General features: G+C 43.0%; 1 protein-coding gene and 1 long non-coding RNA gene across 2 annotated transcripts; one reads left to right on the top strand and one right to left on the bottom strand.

Moving 5' to 3' along the window:
- Positions 1-12,719: 12,719 nt before the first annotated feature.
- LOC308475630 lies at positions 12,720-16,915 on the bottom strand. The gene is made up of 3 exons (XR_013985318.1): positions 16,721-16,915; positions 15,495-15,615; positions 12,720-14,122 (listed from the first exon to the last, which is right to left on the bottom strand). It is a non-coding gene; the product is annotated as an uncharacterized lncRNA (long non-coding RNA).
- Positions 16,916-21,901: 4,986 nt separating this feature from the next.
- LOC308475633 (lymphotactin-like) lies at positions 21,902-25,718 on the top strand. The gene is made up of 3 exons (XM_081002806.1): positions 21,902-22,098; positions 23,218-23,335; positions 24,325-25,718. Exons 1-3 carry the CDS (start codon positions 22,029-22,031, stop codon positions 24,455-24,457), a joined length of 321 nt encoding a protein of 106 aa, XP_080858932.1. The 5' UTR covers positions 21,902-22,028; the 3' UTR covers positions 24,458-25,718.

Below are 25,718 nucleotides of genomic sequence, written 5' to 3'. Positions count from 1 at the left end.
TGTGTGTGTGTGGGGGGGGTGAGATCTTGTGTGGCACCCAAAAATGTGGCCTCCAAAAGTGCCTTTTTTAGGGGGGATGAGAGTGCAGCGTGAGAACATGTGAGATTGCAGCACCCAAAATGGCCGTCACAATTGCGTGTGAAAAAATGGGGTGTCACTTTTTCCAGGGCACTTGGGTGTTATGGAATAAGGCTATAAATTACTACCAGTCATGATGGCTATATTACCCCAGTATTGAAGAGGGTGTGCCTTTGAATCCCAATTGTTGAGGAGCACATGTCTGGGAGTGTGCTGTTGCACTCATGTTCCACTTGTGGGCTTTCCAGGGGCATCTGGTTGGCCACTGTGGGAGCAGGATGCTGGATGGGCCTTTTGGTCTACAGGTCTTCCTCAGTCATTGCTACCTGGCACATTTGACAATTCTTAACAGAAGCGTAGGTCGCTTCGGCAACTGCTAGTGGCAAGAAGTACAGCAGATGCCTCTTTGCCCATGTCTGCTGCCTCATCACAAGAAAAGCTGTCTTTCTAGCTGTCTTTCCCCTGTTAAAGCACAGGCACTTCTGTCAAGAATGGAAGTGCAGAGCTGAGATAGAGATGGCTCCATCTGGGAAATCTGGAGCTCCCCCCCCCCCGTCCAAGCTAGCCTTGCTAACTTCCTTTCCTGACAGTGCTTCTGTGCCTTCAGCAACATCAGCTAATAGTACCTCACTACCCTTCACAGCCCTTACATGCCTCCAGCCGTGGGAGCATGGGTGCAGAAAGGGAGATGGTGGAAACCGGTGAACAAATTTAAGAAGGGTGCAGCTCTCGGCCTGCTTATCCCATGAGGGAGGGAGTACACCTTAGTTACTCATGTCCTTTGGTGTGCTGACCTGGTAAACAGAAAACCATGGTTCTCCTCCCAAGAGAACAAGCCTCAGTAAGCTGTTGCCTGTATTTTGCACGAATGAGAAAGAGAAACATTCAAACAGTTCTTTCTTATGCCCAAATTTGAGGAATTAGGGGTTTGTTTCAAATATACTTTGAGAACAAAACAGAAACTGAACTGAAAGTTTGATCCTGTCTTGTTCTCAGTAATTCTAGTTTAAACAGGCTATAGTCTCCAAAGTTCACACATCACATGAAACTATGGTTAGGTTAAAATTGAAAGCAGAAGCTTCTGATCTGCTTGCAGGCAGAAAAGAAGAGGAAAAGGGAGGGAAGTACTTGACCCCAAAACTTGAAGCAAGCTCATTCTTGTAACAGGAAATGTGGCTTCTAATCTGCAACCCTAAATATGTATTCACAGAAGTGATCCCTGCTGAATTCAGTGTGTCTTGCTTCCAGATATGTGGGGTTAGTATTGTACCCTGAATGAATATTTTCTTTGGAAAATTCAATGAATTAGAAAAAGCGATATTTTATTTTGTGGGGTGTGTGTATGAAGTGGACACTTTTTAGGTTTTCTAGTGCTTGTGTTCTTAAGAAGACCAAAAGTAAACAGCTGTGTTGTGCTTAATATAATTATTCAACACAGGTTTCTAAGAATCACTGGGCTTTTTCATATTGACTATGAAACAGAAAGTCTAGATGGATAACTTATTTAGAGCTCCCATTAAAAATGTTTTGATTACCACTGAATTGGACTATCCTAACATTGAAAAAGAAAACCTTGGATTTTTCCCCAAGCCAGTTCTTGGATGCTGGGCTCCCTGATTTATATGCAGTGTTCAAGTAAAATGGCAGATCCTATTTAACTGAAATCTGCATCATCATTACATAGTTTACCATTTTCTGCTTTCAGTGATCCCGTGATATATAAACAGAGAAAGCACAAATTCATGAAGACAACCTATTCATCGTAAGCAAAAGCATTTGTGTCTCATTTCAACTAGCATAAATTGCTGCAAATTACATTAATAAAGTTCAAGTTAAGTTTGATATAGACCTTAGGATGCAGTCTGGAAGCACTTCTGTTCTGAGCACATGAAGCTGAAGCTGGAACTTAAGTGTGTTTAATTGTTTATTGCATAGCCTACAGGGCTTGTTTCAAATTATTTAGGCCGTGGGACATTTAATTGGGCAGGGCGTGTCTCCAAGGGTTGTTGTCTCTTTCCTGGCTTAGCCTTGTAAAGACACATGGAACCATCTGATCACCAAGAACCAGATGAACTGGGGATTGTTGGGGATCGTATTGTTATATTGTTACTGACAAGTGGAGTAGTCAGGGAAGCAGCACACAGTCAGCACCAGAGCAGCTTTCTAAGTCTGCTCTTGGAAAACAGAAACCACACTAGAGGTTTATGTTACAGGGAAAATCAGATAAGAAAACATGACATGACATTTAAAACACACACACACGCATGGTAGAGGTGCAGTCATCATGAAATGAGGTTGCCAGGGTGATTTGATACATGAAAGGAAGACTAGGTGAAGATTTCTATGTATCTCGTGAATTTTGTTTTCTTTAAGCCTAGCCCAATCCATAGCTACTATCTATGGGAATAATTTACAAATACACTACTAATTTAAGACAATTCAAGATCAGCATGATCACCTGCTAGTGTTTCAAAGGAAGAGCACAGCCTAGGAGCAAAAACAACAGAAACAAAGCCAATTCCATATGGTACCTCCAGACTGCCCCTATTTTGTGGGAGGGATTTAAATGCACACCGGGGATTTCAGTTTGTGCAATTAAAGTGGATTAAAGCACTGTGTCACCCTTGCACAATCCACTTTTTTAAAAAAAGATGACTGGACTTTTTGTGGTTAGGAAAGTGAAGGGGAAATGCACTGAAAAGTGTGGGAAGACTAAAGGGAAGACATACCACATACTAGCAAATCAAGGTTGCCCAATCAAAGCTAATTTGGACCTCCTGTACAAAACCCCTCTTGTTTAAAACATCAGGTTGTTTGCAATAAGGAAAGTGACAGGAAAATGCACTGGAATACTTGCTTGACGCAACATCATTTAACCTCTCTGTAAACAAATCAGGATGAATGCTCAATAAGCAGGTTGTCTGGAAGTGACTGTATTCACACCAAAATTTCACTTATCTCTTAAACTTTGCTTCAACCCAGAGACTTCACCTTTTAAATATTTCACCAGTTGTGTGTGTTTACCCAATCAAAAGGGGTAATCCAAGGTGACTAGGCTCCAAAGAGCTCCTTAGGTGCACCCAATAACTTCCATGCACCCAGTGGGATATTGGACTCCCCCACTGGACAGCTTAATCCTGCCCCCTCCATGCCACAACAGTTTCGTGTGTGTGTGTGTGTGTGTGTGTGTGTGTGTGTGAATTTGGAAAAACGTAAGTCCAGAGCCCCCTTGAGTTCACAAAATTGGTCCATTGTTCTTGAGATTCTGGCCGAGGAGAAGAGGGTTCTCACCATGTGCACAAAATATTCAGCAAAGGAGGATGCAGTGCATTCCAGCCCCTCACAAAGAAGAGGGTGGATTAATGTGTCACAGACATTCATTAAAACTGTAATAGTGCCAGAGCATGAATTTGGAAACAATAGCCTAGCTATAGAGAAAATCCAAATTAACCAGTTTAACCGGTTGGCTTTCTGCCACAGCACATCCACTGAGTGGCACAGATGGACTAAACTGGATTGATCATTGCCCAATTGTTCCTCGCTTCTTTATGAATGGAAATATGAAAAGGGGGGGGGGGGTCTACATGTACCCAGAACTGTGAGGGGAAGAAAAGCTTGCCAGCTCCAATTGTTTTTCCAGCCAGCTCCAGATGGTTTCTTTCTAGACATGCTTTGTTAATGAGGCAACTTCAATTGCTTATCTATGGGAATGCTGTTGACTGTCTTGCTCATACCATCTTCCAGAGAAGATACCACAACCACATGAAAAAGTGGTCTCCCAATTGCTGCAGCAGAGGTTTAATTGAATTTGCATTGCATCTCTTGTTGCTTGACTTCCTAGCTTATTATTTGCGCTGGGAATTCCCAGTTGCTGGGAATCAAAAAGCAGGAGAGTGCTGTTACACTCAGGTCTTGCTTGTGGGAGCAGTAGGTGGTGGGCTGGGGTGGAGATGCTTACCTGACCTCCCAGCAGGTAAGTTGCTGCTGCTTACCAGGACAGAGAGTTGAAGGAGCAGAGAGGGTGGTGCGGTGCAAATGCTGTAGGAGTGCCAGACTAGCTCTGCTGGTGTGCTTGCACTGTGCTAACCATGCTGCTGCCTAATGCATCCCAGTAAGCAACTGCAGCCCATCTGCTAGGAGGTCAGGTAAGCACCTACTCCCTGCTGTGTCATCCACTGCTAGTTTGTAGACTTGAAAAAAAATAAGAGAAGACTAGAGCCCATCGTTCCACCTTTTACAATCAAGCAGTCAGGTTTTTTTTCCTAGTGTTTAGCTGAAATCCCATTTCTGGTAATGAACCCGTTGGCAGCCTGGGCCTGACTCTGCAAGGTCCACCCCAGTGCTTAGTGGATCAGGGCCTTTGAACGTTGCTGAGGGACACAGGGCCCATTGGTAGTGTAGGCCTGGATCTGCAAGGCGTGAGGTGACATAGAAAATGGAGGCGATGCACACAGGATATTTTATTCCAGAATAAATGAATTTACATTTGTTTTTTCCATGTAGTCCACACACAATCTAGATCCTTTGCATATTTTTTGCCCAGAAAAGCACTTCTTGAGAAACTGGTTTCATTCCAAATATAAAAGTTCATTGCAGATTCGTTCTGCACTAGCCCTCAATGTGTCCATTTGAAAACAGATGAAAACAAATGTATGTGGTCCCAGCAATGCAGTGTGCGCATGAATCCACAGCTGCCGAATGACACTGTGAGTGCGCATATATCAAGATTGTAATTCCCACGTCCTCCTTCATTCATCTGGGGCCTGTGCAGGGAGGAAGAGGTGTGGATAATCAAATCAAGGGGAGGCTTTTCAGACATGTATCAAATAACCACCCTAATCCTTCTGGATGATAGGATCTAGAACAGGGATTGGCAACCTTTTTCAGCCGTGGGCCGGTCCACCGTCCCTCAGACCATGTGGTGGGCCGGACTATATTTTGAAGGAAAAAAATGAACGAATTCCTATGCCCCACAAACAACCCAGAGATGCATTTTAAATAAAAGCACACATTCTACTCATGTTAAAACACCAGGCAGGCCCCACAAATAACCCAGAGATGCATTTTAAATAAAAGGGCACATTCTACTCATGTAAAAACACGCTGATTCCTGGACCGTCTGTGGGCCGGATGAAGAAGCCAATTGGGCCACATCTGGCCCATGGGCCTTAGGTTGTCTACCCCTAATCTAGAATCAATCTAGGCTGAAATTGGCATGTTGAGTACAAGCACAAATGATTCTGGATTGAGGAAAAACTCCACTTTTGCTTTACACATAGGCTAGCATGTACGCAGCCTAATATACAATGGAGAAGGCATGGATAAAGCCCTTTTCACTGACAGATTACCTTTCTACAAATGATTCTCTCTCTCTCTTTTGTACTGAGGGTGGAACATTTCGAGTTATTTAACCCTCCCTCCAGTTCTGTTGTAATAATACAGTTCTAGGAGGAAAGTCCAGTGTGTGGTTTCCCCCACTGTGCACTAGTAACGTATGGAAAGCCAGCTTGAAGATACGACTCAGAAATGTACCCTGGAAAGCCAAGAGGGTGGAACATACGGGGACAGTAGGTGTGTGCTAACCACAGTGGGGGCGCTGTTCTCTGTTCAACTAACATCATGTTTCCTTGATGTGGAGACTTCCCCCACTTGGTGAACTTTTGCAGGGTAAGTGTCTCAGGAACAGGAAAAAAAGCCCACCAAAAGGAAAGCATTTCCCCCTCCTCCTCCTCCTCTCTCTGCATTGCTCTGTCTTGACACCAGTTTGGTTACACCCAAGTGAGAAAGAGTGACTTGGTTTTGACTTAACTCATATGTAATTGGACAGGCAGGATGTGGGTTATCAATGCCCAGTGCGTAGTAGCAAGTCGAGGGACAGGCAAGCTACATCATCAGTGGTGTGGTTAGAATGTGCAGCAGCTCAGTTGTAAAACACTGCCGGGGGGGGGGGGAGGCAAGCAGGCTGCAAAGCTCAGATGAACTTGTGAAGCGTTTGGCTGGTTCGCAACACTAACCTGCTCCGTCAAGTATTGCGATGGCCTCGGGCAAATGTTTTCCTGCCCTTGAGAGGTATGTGCTTGACCTTACATTCCTCTCAGTACTGGCAAATGCGAAAACCTGTATTCCTCCTTTACAAATGCACCTGGGCATGAAAGAAACACGTAGATTTGGGGAATACAAAGGACAATGGAGGCACCAGAGAGAGGAAAGGGCGCGTGGGCCTTTGCCAGGTGAAACAAAGAGAGCCACACTGCTGAACTGTGGCCAGAAAAGGGAATGAATCCCAAATATGATTGAAAAATTACCGAGCTGTTTCAAAGCTAAAACACTCAACCTGGAAAATACAAGTAACAAAGGAAATAGAAAGTAACAAAGGAAATAATCTGGGGGGTAGGGCAGGAAATCTTATGCCCAAACAAATATACAGTACAATCTTTTACATCCACGTTCATACCTGAATCCCTCTCCACTCCTATTTATTTATAAGTTCCACTCCTCATTTGAAATAATGGGCCTAGTATTAATTTTGAATTTTTAAAATGCATACCATCAATATATAACAATTTCCAGAAGGTAATTACACTAATATAATATAAACTTCATGTTAGTATATAGATGTTAAGCTAACTTATCTCCCTATATTATATTTGCACTAATCAGTCATCACGTTATAGGATAATATATGATACTTACCGAAGGGGAGGAAGGAAGTCCAAAGCTCAACAGAGCTAATGTTATGTATGAGATGTATTAATACAATGAATGTATTGGAATGTATGTTTGATGAAAACTAATAAAAATTTAAGTTGAAAAAAAGAAATCAGTCATCATGTTATTTTCATTGGCTGTTTCCCAAGATTCTAAAGGGGTGGAGGAGGAGGAAGGGGGAAGGAAGAAAAAGGAGGCTGTTCGTATCTGTAGTCAATGACTTGGGCAAGTGTTAAGGGAAGGCCTTGGTGGGGAAAGAAGGTTCTTTCTATGAGTGACAGCTTTAATCTTCTGGTGATAGGATAGAGAAAGGAGGAACCGAGGAAGGAGCAGGTGGAATTGGGTGGGGGTAAAGGTGGCACTTGGAGGAATATGGGAAGTAGGGTGAAAGGTGGTGTGTGATACAAAAAAATCAGCTCAATGGAGAAGAAAACTGGAGGTGAGAGGAGTTAGGGAGGGGCAGATGGAAATAGTTGTGATTAAGGTGGGCATTTGCAATACTGTGGAGGAGAAAGAGAGGGTACTGAGAGAAATGAGGAGGAATATGTCTCTTTCCTCCCCCTCACACTATACTCAGACTTCTCCTGCAATTCATCAGCTGCCTTATACGAGAACGTTAAAGGTTGCAGAACCCTCAAATATTCCATTGTAATATCATGCAATGTATTTCACGCCTGGTTCCATGTGTTGCCTTCAGGATGAAGTTCCCAGATTCTGGAAGTTCTTTTTTCCCTTTCCTTTTTCCCCTGTGCATGGCAGCCATTTTGTTCTAGCACCCATGACACTGTTGTCAATATATGAGCATCAGCACCTCATTAAAAAACCCAAAAAACCCCAGCACTGTGAACAACATCCATCCACTGAACTGAACTTTCTGTAAGTGAACAAGCCAACTGACATCCTTGCTCTTAAGAGTCCCTGCATCTGAAAGATACAGTGACATATATCAGCACAGGGTGAGTGTGCAAAGGGTGCTGCAGGAAAGAGGAGGAAACATGATGGGGGTGGCATCTGTACAAAGGAAAGTTGAAAGAAAAGGCTGCAGAATAGGAGGGGATGGTGGCTTCATACTTGGGCGGAGGGTGAAAAGGGTGCTCAGTAGTTGCAAGGTGTGGGAGGAGGAATATACAGAAGCTCATCGGGGGGGGGGGTGTGGATGGTGTGCAAGAGGAGGCTGCACAAAAGGAGGAGGAGGGGAGGCATGGACATGGGGGGAAGAGGAAAATGGTTGCAAAGTGGGACTGCAGAACCGAAGTGGCTTCAAAAATAGGGTTGGGGACATGAAAAGGCAGTTTAGTAGCATGAAGGGAAATCTCTATGCAACATACAATTTGGCTGTTGCCCTTTTACGTGTTCAGACCCAGAGACGTCCCCCCTAAATAAAGACACATTTGACTCAAATTTTAGTTTTGGTTTTTGGCAGAATTTAGGCCACAACTTTATTGATTACAGAAAAGTGAGTGGTTGCATAGGCGCTGGTTCGACTAGCTCCCTGCACCCTTGCAAGTAGCGCTGACCCAGAGCTCTATCATAGGTCAGCCAAGGGTGAACACCTGAGGCAGGTGAAAAGCCTGGGAACAGACTCTGTTCACTCCCCAGATGCTCCCCTGGACTCAGGCATGGGCACAACCCCCTTTCAGAGGTTGACCAAAGCAAGTTGAGTCCCTGGATTCCTTTAACAGAATACCCTTCGCATAGGGATGGCGAGACCGTTCTCCCATCCCTATCACCTGAACCAGTGCCTATCCGCAACCTTACAAGTTGTGACGAATTGCTATGTGGCAGGCGAAACCCAAATGGCTACAGCCAATCAGCCAAGTGGGGAAAATTCCTGTTGTGCCCCTGTCCCAACGACAGATGACACACGACGGCATAACAAAGTCAATCACAAAATGCCCTAAAATTAGGGAGAGGTGGGCGGGTGTTCCGATGCACGAGCTGAAAGAGGAAGCTCAGGGACACGTGCATGGGTTTATATAGGTCCCTCGATCCATTTAGGCTGCACCTCATTGGTGAGATTAAACCCAGCAATGAGGGTCCTACCAAATGGGTGTTGTGGCTATCCAATAGACCCACCCACAACAAGGAGGTCAGTCACCAGGTCTCACCGCAACATGTGCCCTCTTTCACGGAGGACACAATTTAAATCTAGTTTGGCCCTTAGAAAGGATATCTCAGAGCTGGAAAGGTATAGAAAGGGGAAGCCAAAATGGTCCTTTGTTCTGATTCAACAAGGCTCCTCTTATCTTTCTGCATCTAACGAAGTAGGCTTTGGCCTTGTGAAAGCCAAAAGCTTATGCCTTGTGAAATCTGTTGGTCTTTAAGGTGCCACAAGACTTTTAGTTCATATTCCTGCGCTCTTTGATGCTCAGGGGAGTTCAGAAAATGTGCTCAGTATTGGTAATCTCCTGGAAGGGTGAGCTCTCTGAAGGAAAGGTGGTGTGTCCATGTGTCAGAATAATAATAGTAACTGTGGGGAACCCACCATGCCATTTTCTGGAAAGATGGCCAATATGCCTTGGGAGAACAGGGCTCCAGTACATTTGGTAAATATGTAGAATAGGGGGCTTCAGCACATGTGACTTTCCTTATTTCTACATGACAACATGCAAAATTCCCTCTTTTAGTACAGGAGCTCTGTCCTCCTTTGCCACTCTTCACTTTCCCATCTATAGCTCTTTAAATTGCACATCACTGATGCCATGGTTTCTGTGATAGGGGATTACAGTACTTCCCCCAAATTACCATCTTCTCATTCTGCATTAATTTCACTGAGACAGATGAAAGGGTTGTATCATCACTTCCATAGATTGCTAAGTAGGGCTGCAGAAATAAGTTTTTGGAAAAGACTGAATGATCCAAATTGGGTCAATTCAGATCTTGCTAAGGAAATTTGGAAAGCCAAGGAGCCTTCCTTGCTGTTGTATTCCTTTCATCCTCCACTGTCATATCACTACTGTAATCCCACCGCCATTTTGAATTCAAAATGTGCTGAATTTCTTTCCACTCCAGGGCTCCTAGAACAGATTAGACTTTACTCTTTTGCATCCAGCTCAAAGTGGAATTAAAACAGTGGTTCCAAACAGCACTTGATATAGTATTCTCCATTCTTAAGAAGCCCACCCACAATGTTCATTCCTATAGGCAAGAGTCTAAGCACATAGAAGTCCTATCTAATTCTAAATAAACAAAGGTCTCCTATTTGAAATCAGCTTTCTAAATTAATGATTTCTTGTTCTGGCAGCTGTAGGTCCCCTTGATTATTATAAGAATAAGAATAAGAATTTATTATTTGTACCCCACCCATCTGGCTGGGTTTCCCCAGACACTCTGGGCGGCTTCCAACAAAAGATTAAAAATACATTAAAATGTCAGACATTAAAAACTTCCCTAAACAGGGCTGCCTTCAGATGTCGTCTAAACGTCAGATAGTTGTTTATCTCTTTGACTTTTGATGGGAGGGCATTCCACTGGGCGGGCGCCACTACCGAGAAGGTATTTTATTCATTTCCTCCTTGAAATCAGACCGATGGCACCATTTGCTCACTCATAATTTACCATTTTTTATTAGTAGAATTGCACTTAAGTAAAGAAAGCATTCTTTTAAAAAAATCATCTGCTTCTGCTTAAAGTAATTTTTAAAAAGGCAAATCTCTGACTATGATGACATGTAGTATGATATTATTTTTTACAAAAAAATACTTGTAATGGTATTTACAATACCATTACAAAAAATATCATAGCAGTTTACAAAAAATTATATATACACGTTAAAATTACAAATCACCAGCCAACTATTATAGAAATCTTTTTTATTTGTTGTGTGCATGAGCCTGGCAGCATAGAAAGGTTTTCAGGAAATGTTCAAAGGTTAACATAGAAGATGCCTCCTGAATCTCTGTTGGAAGTGCCATTCTAATTCCCCATAATACCCTGGAGCAACACTACATTGGGTGCATTGGGGGAAATTGAAATGGTTCAGCCTGCATCCAATGCTGATTCCAAGCACTGCTTTTGCTGCTCATTGATGCTAGAGACCACCAAGATAGAAGAAGAGTCTCTACAGGGCCTCCAGAAAGCCAGAGCTAGACCTATTTATGTGCTTGCATTAGGGATTTTATAATTATTTGAGCCTAGTGGAAGAAGTTGTAGTAGATGTCCTATTTAATATGTGGAACTTAAATTTGTAACCTCAGTGTGGCTGATTTTATTTTATTGCTGATGTTGGCACTTACTGTATTAAACTGTATGGAAATGTCAGTATATTCTGTCCCTAGTGAAATCTGCAAGGTGGGCTGGGAAAGCCAAGAGTTCGGGCAGGGAAGCAGAACCATGGACAGCTCCACATGGAGCTGGGAGGAATTCAGGTGAGGTGGATATGGGCATCCCAAAGCAGCAGACCATTGTGTTACTCCAGCAATGGTCTGGGCCCAACTGAAGATTTAAATGTATAGCAGAAGGATCAAATCTACTGGCACCACCACCACCTAGGGGGCCATTGCTGCTTAAAGCACCATGATAGATTCCTCAGGCAATAGCTGAGGAGACTTTGGCTCTGCCAGCATTTCAAAAATGGCAGCCTTGGAAGAGGACAGAACAACCTCCAGAGGATGTATAGATGGCAGCTCCTGGGATTCACCTCACCTGGAGGTCCCTGCCAGAGCAGTGTCTTCTGGAGTTTGCTCCAGTTGTAAGTTCTCCCTCCTCCTCAGCATCCTTAGACCCTCCTCTGGCCACTGCTCATGACACTGTTACACATACAGTATTTGTTACTGAACTTGTGTGTGTCCCTTTTAGATTCATGCTGGTTCATGCGTTCCCAATTTTGCTGCTCACAGTATGGAATCAAAACATGACAAGCTTCTGAAATGCTTTAATTAATTGCCTGTCTCTACAGCATCCTTATGTTTTTAACTCTCCCCTCACCGCCCGCCCAGGACTTCTCTGTGTGAGACGGGAACTGACACTAACACCTGCTCTCTCTGGATTTGTTTTTTACTAGGGACTTTATGACAATTATGAAGGGGGCAATATATTCCTAGGCAATGCAGCATTATAATTCCTGCCTACCATCTCCTCACCACCCCCTTGCAAGTCACCATACATCACTACTAGAAAAAATCTGGCTCGAGATATTTCTTGCTGCTTAACTTTGTGTTAGCTGGCTATGCATTCATTGCTCTCAGACAGTGGTATTTCTAAAAGTAAGAATTCTGGGTGCGGGGGAGATATATTGGATATGGAGGAGACATTTGCTTCAGATTGGTTTTGCAGGCAACTCTGTTAAATCCACACTTTCGGTGAGGGGGAGGATGAACTAAAACACAGCTATCCTCCAGAATTTGTACTTACTCAGATTTCGCAATGCAACTCTCCAAATAATGTTTACAAAATGCATCTATTAGGAGGAAATGTGCATCAAAAATGGGTGTATTTGTAAAATGCATTTACGTTAGGGAAAACTGCTTGCAAACATGTATACATTAGACAAAATTATATAAAAATGTGTCTGTTAGGATAAATTCACACTAAAAGGCTGCTGAATTGCTAAGGTTTTCTTAAGAAAAAAATGCAAATTTCTGAAGAAATGTGGCAAACTGAACAAGATTGGAAAAATAATATATTCAACAGCTTCACAAAGCAAAATGGGAAAATGTGTATGTTAGGAATAGAAGGATCTGTCAATTTCTGTTTATTTTTCCAATCTTGTTCAGTTTGCCATAGATCACAGTGACAAAAGTGGCACATTATAGCTAGGAGATGTGTCATACTCCTTTTGGCCGCTTGCTGACTATGTCTCTAGAATATATCAGACCTTTGCAGGAGACCTCCCTCTGAATAAATCCTGAATTACTAGGCCTGAATATATATATATATATATATCTATATATAGTATGATGGAATAGAAAAAAACATAGAAAATAATCCTGAACTGTGGGGGGACCCCATATTTATTTATTCATTCATGTAGGTATTATATACACTTTGCATCAACAAAAATGATCCCAGGTCAGTATACAATAAAATACAATAAAAATACAATAAAAACAACAGTAAAATTGCAACATTGTTAAAACAGCAGTATGTGAACCAAAAAACCAAAAGGCCTGGCAGAATGAAAAATATCTGTGTGGTGTCTCGAGGATGACAAAGAAAGTGCTAGGCAGGCTTCTCTAGGAAAGGAGTGCCATAATCAGGGTGCAACAATACGACAGATTATATAAAATATGGAAATGATCAGGGATTAGATCTGGGAGGGATAAGAGCATAGAAAATGATCATATATTGGTCTGTCTAGCTAAGCATTGTCTACACAGACTGGCAGAAACTCTCCATGGTTTCAGGAAGTGCCAGAAATTGAACCTGGGACCTTCTGCTTCCAAGACGTATGCTCTACCACTGAGCTATCATCATTCCCTTTGGTGTGCCCTGTAAAAGGTAAAGGTAAAGGGACCCCTGACCATTAGTTCCAGTCGTGGCCAACTCTGGGGTTGCGGTGCTCATCTCGCTTTACTGGCCGAGGGAGCCGATGTACAGCTTCCGGGTCATGTGGCCAGCATGAATAAGCCGCTTCTGGCAACCCAGAGCAGTGCACAGAAACGCCTATTTACCTTCCCACTGGAGTGGTACCTATTTATCTACTTGCACTTTGACGTGCTTTTGAACTGCTAGGTTGGCAGGAGCAGGGACAAAGCAACGGGAGCTCACCCCGTCGCGGGGATTCGAACTGCCGACCTTCTGATTGGCAAGCCCTAGGCTCTGTGGTTTAACCCACAGCTAGCTAAAATTGAAATTATTGAATGAGCTGACATCTTATAATAATTATAAATAAAGAATACGAAAGCAATTAAGACGAAAGGCAGCAGTCCATGGCCTGTGTTCACTCAGCTTTGCTTGACTGGAGGAAGGCATTCCAAACTATGTTGTTTCAGAAACTATATTTCCCGGTCCACAGGTAGTAATAATAGTGAGCTGGTGGTTCGACATTGTTTGATTATTGATTATTTAATTTCTATACCGCATAGTTTATTAAAAATATCTCTAAGCGGTGTACAGAAAACAGAAGCAATAACAGACAAGTTAAATAAAATATTGCAAAAATACACAGTAACATATAAAAATGGTACATTAATGCAAAGTTACTGAGATATATATAAATCAATATCAATTCATTTTCTTTCTGACATGCTGAAGTCTAGCTGGTCATGAGCTGAGGACTAGATATGCTCATTGTGGTTCTGTGGACTTGTTTTTTCTGTCCACGTAGTGAATGATGTTCTTCACCCAGGGACGTTCAAGTTTCACACAGGCCCTGGAACCATCTCTTAATGTTAATCTGCAAGACAACAAAAGGCAAGCCAATGCAAATAAGTTATGTGGCTTATATTCTTGTTTATAGTCCAAAACATCTGGAGGGCACCAGGTGAGGGAAGGCTGTTCTACGTGTAGCTTGAATGCATGTTTGTCACATTATGGGGGAAAGCAGCTTTGCGTGGGGATGCGCTTGCAAGGGGAAAGTGGTCTTAAAAATATAATGCTGGTCTAAATGAACTTTAGTCCGGCTCAGCAAGGTCTAGTTTTAGTTTTTCTTATGTTCTTTCTCTGAGACCTTGAACATTTCCATGCATATATGGCAGCCATTCAAGATGCTTGAACGTTATGGGAACTACAACTCCCATGATGCCTAGCCACCACAGATACATGGCACATGCAAAGGTGGAACCAATGCTTGCGTTATGAGGTAATCACCCTCCTGAGTCTTCTCTATCACACATATATACACTGCTCTAATATTACCTATTATTAACCCTTTGTTTTTCCTCATGGAATGAATCCCCTCCCCAGCTTACTTGCTACTTTACAGTTGAAGACTAGACAATATACCCTAGCGTTACATTGCAGAAGAGAGCTGTGATCGTGATGAGATAAGCTGATGTTAGCAATCGCTGCTTAAGTGCGCTAGGATAAGTGCTAACAAGGCCTGGACCTGATCTTTATAATATAAGATGGATTTATAACTATACTTGTAAGAGTTAATGAGAATCTGTATAAAGGTAAAGGGACCCCTGACCATTAGGTCCAGTCATGACCAACTCTGGGGTTGCGGCGCTCATCTCGCTTTATTGGCCAAGGGAGCCGGCGTACAGCTTCCGGGTCATGTGGCCAGCATGACTAAGCCGCTTCTGGCGAACCAGAGCAGCGCATGAAAACGCCATTTACCTTCCCGCCGGAGCGGTACCTATTTATCTACTTGCATTTTGACGTGCTTTCGAACTGCTAGCTTGGCAGGAGCAGGGACCGAGCAACGGGAGCTCACCCCGTCGCGGGGATTCGAACCGCCGACCTTCTGATCGGCATGTCCTAGGCTCTGTGGTTTAACCCACAGCGCCACCCGCGTCCCTTTAAGAATCTGTATAGTCAGCACTTATTTAGTAGGAATTAGTGAAATGTCACATGCCTGGTAAACATTTTGGAGGAAGGGACTATTTGATTTATAGAGGTAAGCCCCGAGTACGGTCCCATGGTTGGGTCACTGGTGTTGAATGCTTGCCTATCCTTTAAGTGCATTCTAGGATGGCATGAGAGTCTGCCATTAGCCACTCAGCTGTCCCCCTTTTGATGTTCATAAGAATTCCTCTGGCTGTATACGACCTTAATCATTATAAGGCCACAAGAATATGCCAAAATAATAGCAAACAGATACTCACATTGCGTCTTTCGCTAGTCCATGTTCCAGCTTCTCGTAATCAACAACTCTTTGCTTCTTGATTGGTTTTTCACGATACCCGTTACAGACACTTCGTGGCCTGGTCTGAGACCCAAGGCTTCCTTAAAAAGACATAAAATAGGAGGGGGGAAATGAAGCTTTCACTTTTATTTTATTTTTTGTTTTCCTTAAAGTATAATCCCACCATGTGATGTGCAATCCATTGCAGATTACCAGTCTGGAAGAGGAAGTTTGAAATTGCATCAAGAAGCAGAGAGGTGGTTCATGTTCTCATCAGAGTATGTTGCTCAGTATCAGCTATGCCCAGAACCCTTTTTGTTGAATATAAGGGAGCTCTGGACCCAGCTGAAAGAACAGAAAGCACCTGGCACACATTTAAAGGGGCAAACAGGTTGTCATGGTCAAGGGTCTGGAAACCAAGCCGTATGAGGAATTGTAGAGTTGGGATCCCTGCCAACTCTACAATTCTATGATTCTATGATCACAACAAAAATGTGGATAATAAGAACAACAGAACATGATTATATCTTCCACAAAGATGGAAATGCTTCAGGGATGCAACACAATCAGTAGACAGTTGCCACACCTGGAATCAACAAATGTGTCAATTTTGGTTTTGCTTAGTTTCTAATTTTTCCAGTCTTAAGTTCAGTCTTCTACATTTCTATAGCAGTTTGCTTTTTTTTTTTAAGTTCTCATGAAAATTCGCCATCACTTTAAGGATAATTTCTCATATTATGCACATTTACTATGTGGTTTTGCCTAATATACCTATTTTCCTCAACAAAACATATTTTTGTATGTTGTTTTTGCTAATATAGGCATTTTATGCACACTTTATCCCAGCATGTCCATTTTTGCACTGCATCGGGGGAACTGCATTGCAAAAATCCAGAGTATTTCAAAGGGTGTCTGTTTCACTTGACCTATTGAATTGGAATGTGCAAATTAGGGAGGCTCTCCTTTATATCTGAAGCAAATTTAACTTCTCCCCATCTCCACCTGCACACACATATGTTATACTTTAACATCATCCATAAAACAAGACCTTGTATCTGTTTCGGGAACTGGATACACAATAAAATGGATTAGGGTTCTGGCAGCACTGAAAGCTGTTTTGCCACTATCTAACACAATGTAAGGATTTTACCCCAAATAGCAATTTGGATGCTGCTGCTGAATAGAAAAATAAAATCACACACATACCTCTTATAATGCATACACTGAAGAGCTCAAGGAAAGCAATGCCAAGAATGGCTGCCATATAGAATTTCATGGTTGGACCTTTCCTCAGGTGATGAGAGTGCAAGTAACTCAAGACTCCCTTCACCAGACCTTTATAGGTCACTGGACATTTCCTGTGCAAGTGGCGTAATGAGGAGGAAGAGAGGCAGATGCTCATTTTTGTCCAACAAAACCTTTCTGTGCTGTCACTCACCGGAAGCTTTTTTCCTGTCATGATATGGTCACTTTCTAACATTTCACTGGTTAGTATTATTTCAGGCACAGAAAAAAAGTGTGGTGGAAACCGACCCAGTGACATCACTAAGCTGTATGTGAAGCCACATAAACCAGAGTGAAAACTCAGCTCAGAAAGCCAGCTCATATAAACAGATGACCTATGGTGGGACTAGGAAACCCCAGACCTGAAAGATAAATGCATCCCACCAAGGCTCTCAGGATAGTCCCTAAGGTCACACCCCTTACCTGCCCTGCTCTGCTTCCTTTGGGTGCTTTTGGATGGCTGGACCATGTCCTTGATAATCTGATAATGATAGAATGCAAGTCACAGGAAACAGTGGTGTCTTCATGAAATATGGTTTTATTCACACCTTTAAACAGACTGTGTGCAAGATGGAAGGGTGTGCAGCATTAACACTTCAACAGAGTTTGTTCTCCCATTAGATATCTAGGTGGTTGCCCAATGCCACTGGATTATCACAGAACAGAATTGGGCACCTGTATGTTCCCAGCTTCAGCTGCAAGTTGAGATTGGTCCCAGGTCTATTGTTCTCCTACACAACAGTAAGGAACCTGTATCAGCTCAAGGGCTGCATTCCCTTCTGGGTGGAGAAATGAATTTAAATTGTATGTTTCTATAGTAGGCTAGTTTCTACATGCACATAAAAATGCACACCTGTCCTCCATCCAGGCAAGAATGAGGCATGATCAGAGTTCAAGGACACATTCCAGTCAGGTAAAAGCTCATCTTTTGGAAGCATCTCCAGCGACTAGTTTCTGTGGCAGCCAGTCACCTATAGTCCAAAAGATACAACGGACTTTTTGAAAGCCATTAACTTAACAAAGAGGTTTGTTTTGATCATTTTAGCAGTCTCATTTTCTACAGAATCTCATCCTACAGGTGTAAAACAACAGGATTGGAGGGGACACCAAAGATGACAACCAGGTTAACTCCCAATCCCATGATAATATAATAATCACACACACACACACACACACACACACACACACACACACAGAGTTAAGTCCAGTCAAAGGCGACTACAGTGGTACCTCTCAAGACGAATGCCTCGCAAGACAAAAAACTCGCTAGACGAAAGGGTTTTTTGTTTTTTGAGCTGCTTCGCAAGACGATTTTCCCTATGGGCTTGCTTCGCAAGACGGAAACGTCTTGCAAGTTTGTTTCCTTTTTCTTAACACCGTTAATACAGTTGCGACTTGACTTCGAGGAGCAACTCATAGAACGCGGTGTGGTAGCCTTTTTTGAGGTTTTTAAAGACTTTGGTGATTTTTGAAGCTTTTCCAAAACTTTCCCGACACCGTGCTTCGCAAGACGAAAAAAATTGCAAGACGACAAAACTCGCGGAACAAATTAATTTCGTCTTGCGAGGCACCACTGTATAGGGTGCAGAGCTCATCTCGCTTTCAGGCCGAGGAAACCAGTGTGTGATGGCCTGGGAATCCGATTCAGAGGGTGAACCGGAGGAATCCCAGCCTGCACAGGAGTTCCCGCCTCCAGGGCCGGCTAAACTGGGGCAGGGCCTTGATTCTGAGGCGCCTACACCTGTGCCGGATCCTCAGGAGCAGGCACCAGGTGAATCCATTCTGGCTCCAGAGGTGGTTGAGGACTCAGTGCCTACAGGTGAGTCTCCCCCCGGCCCCGGTAACCCTTCAGCCTCCCCTGAACTGCAGAGGCTCAGGGCAGAGAGGCGAAGGGAACTGGTTTCTCCCAGGAGGAGTGCTCGCCTTAAGGCCAGGAGAGGCGGGTCTCCTGGGGGCCGGGACCGCCCCTGGCCTCAGAGAAGATAAAGGCCAGTCAGCCAGGTTGCGGAAGCAACGTCGTCGTTGTGGAGTACCTGTTCCTGTCCGGACCCAGACCTGACCCTCCAGTGTTCCTGTCCCCGCCCGGCTTCCTGCTTCGGACCTCGCCCCGCTCCTTGTGAACTGTTTCCAGGCTAGTGACCCAGGACCGGACTTTGACTACGCCAAGGGTAACCTTCCCCCCAGGACCAGCACACAGTGTTTGTTCACAGACAGCTTTCTGGGTCATGTGGCCAGCATGACTAAACCGCTTCTGGCGCAGCGGAACCCAGTGACGGAAACCAGAGCGTACGGAAACGGCTTTTATCTTCCCACCGCAGTGGTACCTATTTATCTACTTGCACTGGTATGCTTTCAAACTGCTAAGTTGGCAGGAGCTGGGACAGAGCAACAGAAGCTCACCCCGTTGTGCAGATTCAAACCGCTGACCTTCCAGTCAGCAAGCCCAAGAGGCTCAGTGGTTTAGACCACAGCGCCACCTGCTCCCTTATTCAGCACTCTAAGGGAATGCATCTCCATGTAATTTCATGGCAGACTCTAGAGCTACACAGACAAGATGCAAAATTACACTTGCTCCTAATAATATCCTTCATGTCATCAGGTGGAAAAGCAAGATGTCAACAAAGTGTCCATGAATTGCTGGAATTTGCTCATATTGTAAATATAAAACTACTTCTGGAAATTGCCCCAACAAATGTTTATAGATATTGTAGATTAGCCTGATGAAAACAGGCATCAACGATACCAAGAACAGGGTATGTGGATGTTTCATCTTATAATTATAAATCAGAAAAATTGTAATATTAAGGGTTCTTTTTCATTATATTTATTTTTTAAGAGATCTAATAAGAGTATTTGAAATTAAATGTACATTTTTTAAATATCAAAGCTCATCTTTCACTTTTTTTAACTCCTGTCACTCACAGCACATAAGGTATGTTGGTGTACATATCTGTCAGGGTGCTGTCAGCGGCTCCCAGCTAGTTGCCCAGGAAAATATAAAGACAGGGAAAAGGCTCTTACAGTCCTTTTTTTATTTCAAACTTTACAGAGACAGTCTATAGAACCCAGCCTCTGGGATAATGGCGTTGTCCCGAGTGAATCTCCACCCCCCCCTTCTCTCCCACTTCCTCATTCGTCGTCGTCATCATCTCCTCTACGGGTGCCACTAAGTGCCCTCTGTCTTCGATCTCTTTATTCTCCTATTTTTAAGGCTTGCCGGGTTCTGGGAGATGGTGGGTCTGGAAAGCTTTCTAGTGACAATGTGTTAGCCAGCTGCTGCTCCAGCTTTGCCTGCTGCTCCTCTCCTCTCCCCACTTTCCCCCTTATCTGCCTCTGAGCTATGAACTCCCGCAAACCACTGTTGTAAATCTGTACTATCTTCCTCTTCCTCCGCCCTGGAAGGGTCAGGATGGGGAGGCGGTCTCCACCACTCCTCCTCCTCTGCCCAGCCCCTGACAATATCTTCACCTTTCATTCATCTCATGGATGGAGAACCTGTGACCTTCCACATGTTGGACTACACTCCTATAATCTTTGGCCATTAGCTATGTTGGTAGGGCTGATGGGAGTTCAACATCTGGAGGGGGCTGCAAGTTGACCACTCCTAATCTAGGCCCTTGTTTGCATCAGTGGTATTTTCTTCCAAAAGCATCCAATAAGTACTGTGCTCTAGAGATTTTAGCGTTTGCATCCCAAGTAGGGATATCTTTCTTATTCGGAAGTTTAGCCCCTTTAATATGCACAGCTGCCCATGGAAACATTTTCCAAAAGCCATTAATTTCTGCATATATTTCACACTGCTTTACCTCTTTCTTTCAGCCTGACCTACAAAACAAATTCAGTGTGGGTGATGACTGAACCGATGTTAAGGTACTTGAACATAATCACCGTATTTTTTGCTCCATAAGACGCACCTGACCATAAGACACACCTAGTTTTTAGAGGAGGAAAACAATAAAAAAAATATTCTGAACGAAACAGTGGATGTATGATTTTTGTGGTTCATGCTTTCCCAGAATGCTTTTAGAACCTTATAGGTCCACCACATATGATAGAAGGTGCCTTCCTTTTGCTTACATTTCCAGCAGATATTTGCACTTGTCTTATACATTTTTACAAGCTTACTAGGAGTCAAATACCACCGGTACATCATTTTCATATAATTTTCTTTCAGCGTACAACATGCTGAGAATTTCACCACCGCCCAAGCCTCCCTTACCTGGATTGTGCAGCAGTGCCTGGCAGCAACAATGGCAGATTCTGGTGAGATCTTGTGAGATCTCACTGAGCTCTTGCAAGATCTTACAGAGCTCATGAGATCTTGTGAGATTTCAGGAAGATCTCACAAGATCTTGCTAGCCTAATACTGTTATTAAACCAACTAGATTTAGTAGGATTATGCATAGGGTTTCCATGTTGGGTTGCAGCTAGCACTGTCGGCAGGGTAAGGTCCTGGCACTTACATGACCTCCCACTACTGACATTGCTGGTGCTGGCAGGGTTGAGTAAGGTTGGCACAGTGAAAACACACCAGTGCAGTCATGCTTTGGAATACCAATTGCCCTCCCCCAGGATATGTCATTCCCTCTCCAACCTGGTTTTCTTCTCCCCATCCCAGTCAGTCGGCCTTCCCTGGCTACTGAGCACACTCAGTCCACATTGGCCTGCTTTTGGTTTCCACAGTCCTGCCAATACTTTCCTTGTGCGTGAGACAGTGGTGCTGGTTTGGTCCCACGGCCAACAGTACTCACACCCGATCATTAGAAATGGAGCGAGTGATGATCTTTGAAGTCCTGTTATGGTTCTCCATTGGTACACATGAGCCTCTTCTCTGAGCTACACATTTTCTCCCTGATTTGTGTGGTGCATTGTGGCTCCACTGAGCAGCATCAAGATGAAACCATAGACACATTACTGGTTTCCACTGCAGAGAAAGAACTTTCTTTTGTTCCTAAAATAAAACTGACTTTTGAAGTGCTAAAGCAGTAACCACATTGTGGCAGGAAAAAGCTGTCGATGAGGGGCTAGCAGAGATGAAGGTTTTTTCCCACCCTTCACCTGACTAGAAAAAAACCAAACCTGAAGTGTGTTCTCAGATTTTCCGCCTCTCATCCTCCCCATTACGCCTCTTGCTCAGGAAGGGTCCAGGAAGGGTCCAGCGAGCTATAAAAATCTGCTGAGGGGAGCCCTTAGTTACTTGTAGTCCCATCACCTCAGGAAAGGATCAACCATGAAACTCTACACAGCAGCCATTCTGACCATCGCTTTTTCCGAGCTCTTCAGTGTATATATTATTACAGGTATGTTTAAAATATTATTAATAGTAGTCGTATGTTTATTTCATATCCTGGGAAGCGTAGTTTGTTAAGGGTGCTAAGAGTTGTTTGAATACCCTTATTTCCCTCTCTGAGCTACAATTCGCAGAGCAGTTTAACAATCCATCTCCACACTGGGAATTCTGAGAACTGTAGTTCTCAGAGGATAAATGTTGTTGTTGTTTAGTTGTTTAGTCGTGTCCGACTCTTCGTGACCCCATGGACCAGAGCACGCCAGGCACTCCTGTCTTCCACTGCCTCCTGCAGTTTGGTCAAACTCATGCTGGTAGCTTCGAAGACACTGTCCAACCATCTCGTCCTCTGTCGTCCCCTTCTCCTTGTGCCCTCCATCTTTCCCAACATCAGGGTCTTTTCCAGGGAGTCTTCTCTTCTCATGAGGTGGCCAAAGTATTGGAGCCTCAGCTTCACGATCTGCCCTTCCAGTGAGCACTCAGGGCTGATTTCCTTAAGACGATAAATAGGGGACTCCTAATGATAATTTCCATGTGGATGCTGAAATCTTTTCCTGTGCACCTATGTTCCTACCTGGATTGATAGAAGCCGAGAAATGTTTTCCTTGCAGTAGAAGTGCAGTTTTCAGGGTGGGGGAGAGAGAGACTTCAATCACTACCCTAAATGAGTAACGGACGACAGAGGACAAGATGGTTGGATAGTGTTCTTGAAGCCACCAGCATGAGTTTGACCAAACTGCGGGAGGCAGTGGAAGACAAAAGTGCCTGGCGTGCTCTTGTCCATGGGGTCACGAAGAGTCGGACACGACTAAACGACTAAACAACAACAACAAAAAATGAGTAACAGTTGTGATTTATTGTATTGTAAATCCAATAGCTAGAAGACCAACAGAAATCAGAACCACTTGCAGACATGCAAGAACAAAAGCCCTATAAGGAACCCCTTTATTTTTTGTATTTTAAAGTTGTTTTACACTTTTAAATAGCGTGTTTTAATATTAATGGAGGTTTTTAAATTGTTGTAACCTGCCCTGAGACATTAGGGTGAGGGGAAGGAAATAAGTTCTAATTCTAATAATAATGTTCCTGATTATTTGATGCCAGTTAAACTTATATTTTATCTCTTTTTAAGGAACGCTTGGATCTCAGACTATGGCACTCGACTCCTGTATAACCTTAGAGACAAATGAAATGAACATTCGAAGATTTGCTAGTTATACAACCCAAACCAGACCAGTAAAAGCTGTGATGTAAGTATCTTGCCTAATCTTCAACTGTAAAGTAGCCTACAAGTCTGAAGAAAGAGACATGCTTGCGTGACTTTCCAAAGAAACACAGATTCCAGTTAGAAGTAGTAGTATTACCAGTGTATACTATGCAATGTTCATTCCATGTTCTATCTGATAACTGTCTGGGTGGGTGACCAAATATGTGATTAATATAGGAGACTATTGCATCATGGCTATGCTCTGCCTCCCTATCAGAGGCAGCATGCTCTTGCCCTTGGGTCCCAACTGCATGCTTCCCATGGCATCTGCTTGGCCACTACAAGAACAGGATGCTGGACTAATAATAATAATAATAATAATAATAATAAATTTTATTTATACCTCACCCTCCCCGGCCAAAGCTGGGCTCAGGGTAGCTAACACCAGTAAAATTACAATAAAAACACAATAGGAAAAAATACTAATTTAAAATAACGCCCTCCCATCAGATGTCAAAGCGATAAACAACTATCTGACGTTTAGACGACATCTGAAGGCAGCCCTGTTCAGGGAAGTTTTTAATGTGTGACATTTTAGTGTATTTTTGGTCTCTGTGGAAGCCGCCCAGAGTGGCTGGGGAAACCCAGCCAGATGGGTGGGGTACAAATAATAAATTATTATTATTATTATATTATTATTATTAGATGGGCCATTGGCCTGATCCAGCAGGCTCTTCTTGTGTTTTTGTTTTAAGTGGAGGCATCTAATGGTGTCCAGCATTCATCATTCAGACTTCCAACCTATTACTGACACCAATCCAACCGGAAGCCAATAAAATTTTAGCTGCAATCCTTTGCAAGTCTACTCAGAAATAAGTCTCATTGAGTCCCATTGTGCTGGATTCCACTTGCTCCTAGTGGACACAGAACAGCTGCCCAAAGCACTGTGTTTCACATTTCACACAGAAATACAATCCACAATAATTCTTTAACAAAATTAAACTTAGTGATTTGCTTTCTATTCTCTTGCAGCTTAATCACCAGAAGAGGTGTCAAGGTCTGTGTGCCACATGATCTTCCATGGGTGACAAAAACCATGAACTACTTGGACCAAAAAAAGGCAATACAGCAAAGAAGAACAACATCTAGGAAGATGACCAGCTAGGCTGCTGCACATCAAATCATCAATAGCTGCTCATAACTTTGGCTAATTCCTGACGGGAAATAAAGTTACTGAACTGATATAGTTTCACTGGAATCTATTCATCCATCAAAGCAATGCTGATGCAATTACAGCATTTTAATGCTGCCTTTAGTCTTAATTATTTTAGGACAACCTTTTTTATTTATTGGAAGAAGGCAGCTCTTTCAATATTTTCAATTGAAGCTGTTTTCAGTGTTTGGGGAGTACTTATTCAGAGTTTCCCTTTTCATCATATTGTTTCTCTGGTTTATAGTGTCCTTCGAAGACAATATTAATGTAGAGTGTTCTATGATTGCATACAACTGATTGTTCCCCTGTTAGGATGGCTGAGGGCTTCCTGTGCTTAAGATATCACTGATTATACAAACATAAACCCCAGGGGATGCTGGGGGTTGGGGGGAGAGGAGCCCTAGAAACCAATCTGGCACTTACAAAATGATGAGGCCCCCATGGATATTCAGAATGTCCTTTTATCTCATGAACCTTCATGTGAATAGCCAGATTTCTAGGTAAAGCTCATCACTCTTCCACAGTGCCAGTTAGCAAAAGAGTTTTGGCACTACCTAGGTCACTAAGATACATATGGCTGTAACAGCCTCATATATGGTTGAGCAAATATATGAGGAAATAGCTAATAGAAGGAAAGCAATATCAAGAAAGAAATCAAGGACAGGTCTGTTTATTAACACGGATGTGGACTTATGTATTGGAATAAATAGAACGAGCTGCCTGTAATTCAAATTTGTGCTTTCTTCATCTGGTTCATGTTTAGTACATGATCACTGGAAACTTTCGTGGAATGTATAATACTGTCGCTTGCTGCTATTCTTCAAAATTGTATACTTTTTCGTTTCCTTGATTTTTTGAGGGGACTGTCATCTGTTTTGAAGAACTTTAAAAAATTAATCAACTAACTTCCTGTCATTGGATCCATTTGCTGATCAAACTAGACGTTACAGCAACAGAATACAGGTGACAGTGAGAATATTTGAAAAAGATAGCTATTATTGTTTGTGGTCAAGAGTACAAAAAGAATAATGCCACGCAATCTTTTGAAGAGCATCTTAAATGTCTTAGCTGAATGAAGAGATATACTTATATTAATTCAAAGACATTCATGTGAACTTAGGTGTTCATTCAGTTGTTGGTTTTACAACACTTGGGATCAAATTACTTTTACCATGCTTTTACTATGCACTTAATAAATCAGTCCTTTGAATGA

This window comes from Podarcis pityusensis, assembly GCF_964106645.2.
Source record: "Podarcis pityusensis genome assembly, chromosome: 4".
Classification (NCBI taxonomy): Eukaryota; Metazoa; Chordata; class Lepidosauria; order Squamata; family Lacertidae; genus Podarcis; species Podarcis pityusensis.
The sequence above is the reverse complement of the archived record's forward strand: the minus strand, read 5'-3'. Positions and strand labels throughout refer to the sequence as shown.

Bases quoted from the DNA above. Each gene is read 5' to 3' on its own strand.
- LOC308475633 (XM_081002806.1), top strand. From the start codon at position 22,029: ATGAAACTCTACACAGCAGCCATTCTGACCATCGCTTTTTCCGAGCTC. The intron at 22,099-23,217 runs GTATGTTTAAAA...TCTCTTTTTAAG, and splicing joins CAGTGTATATATTATTACAG to GAACGCTTGGATCTCAGACT. The intron at 23,336-24,324 runs GTAAGTATCTTG...ATTCTCTTGCAG, and splicing joins AGACCAGTAAAAGCTGTGAT to CTTAATCACCAGAAGAGGTG.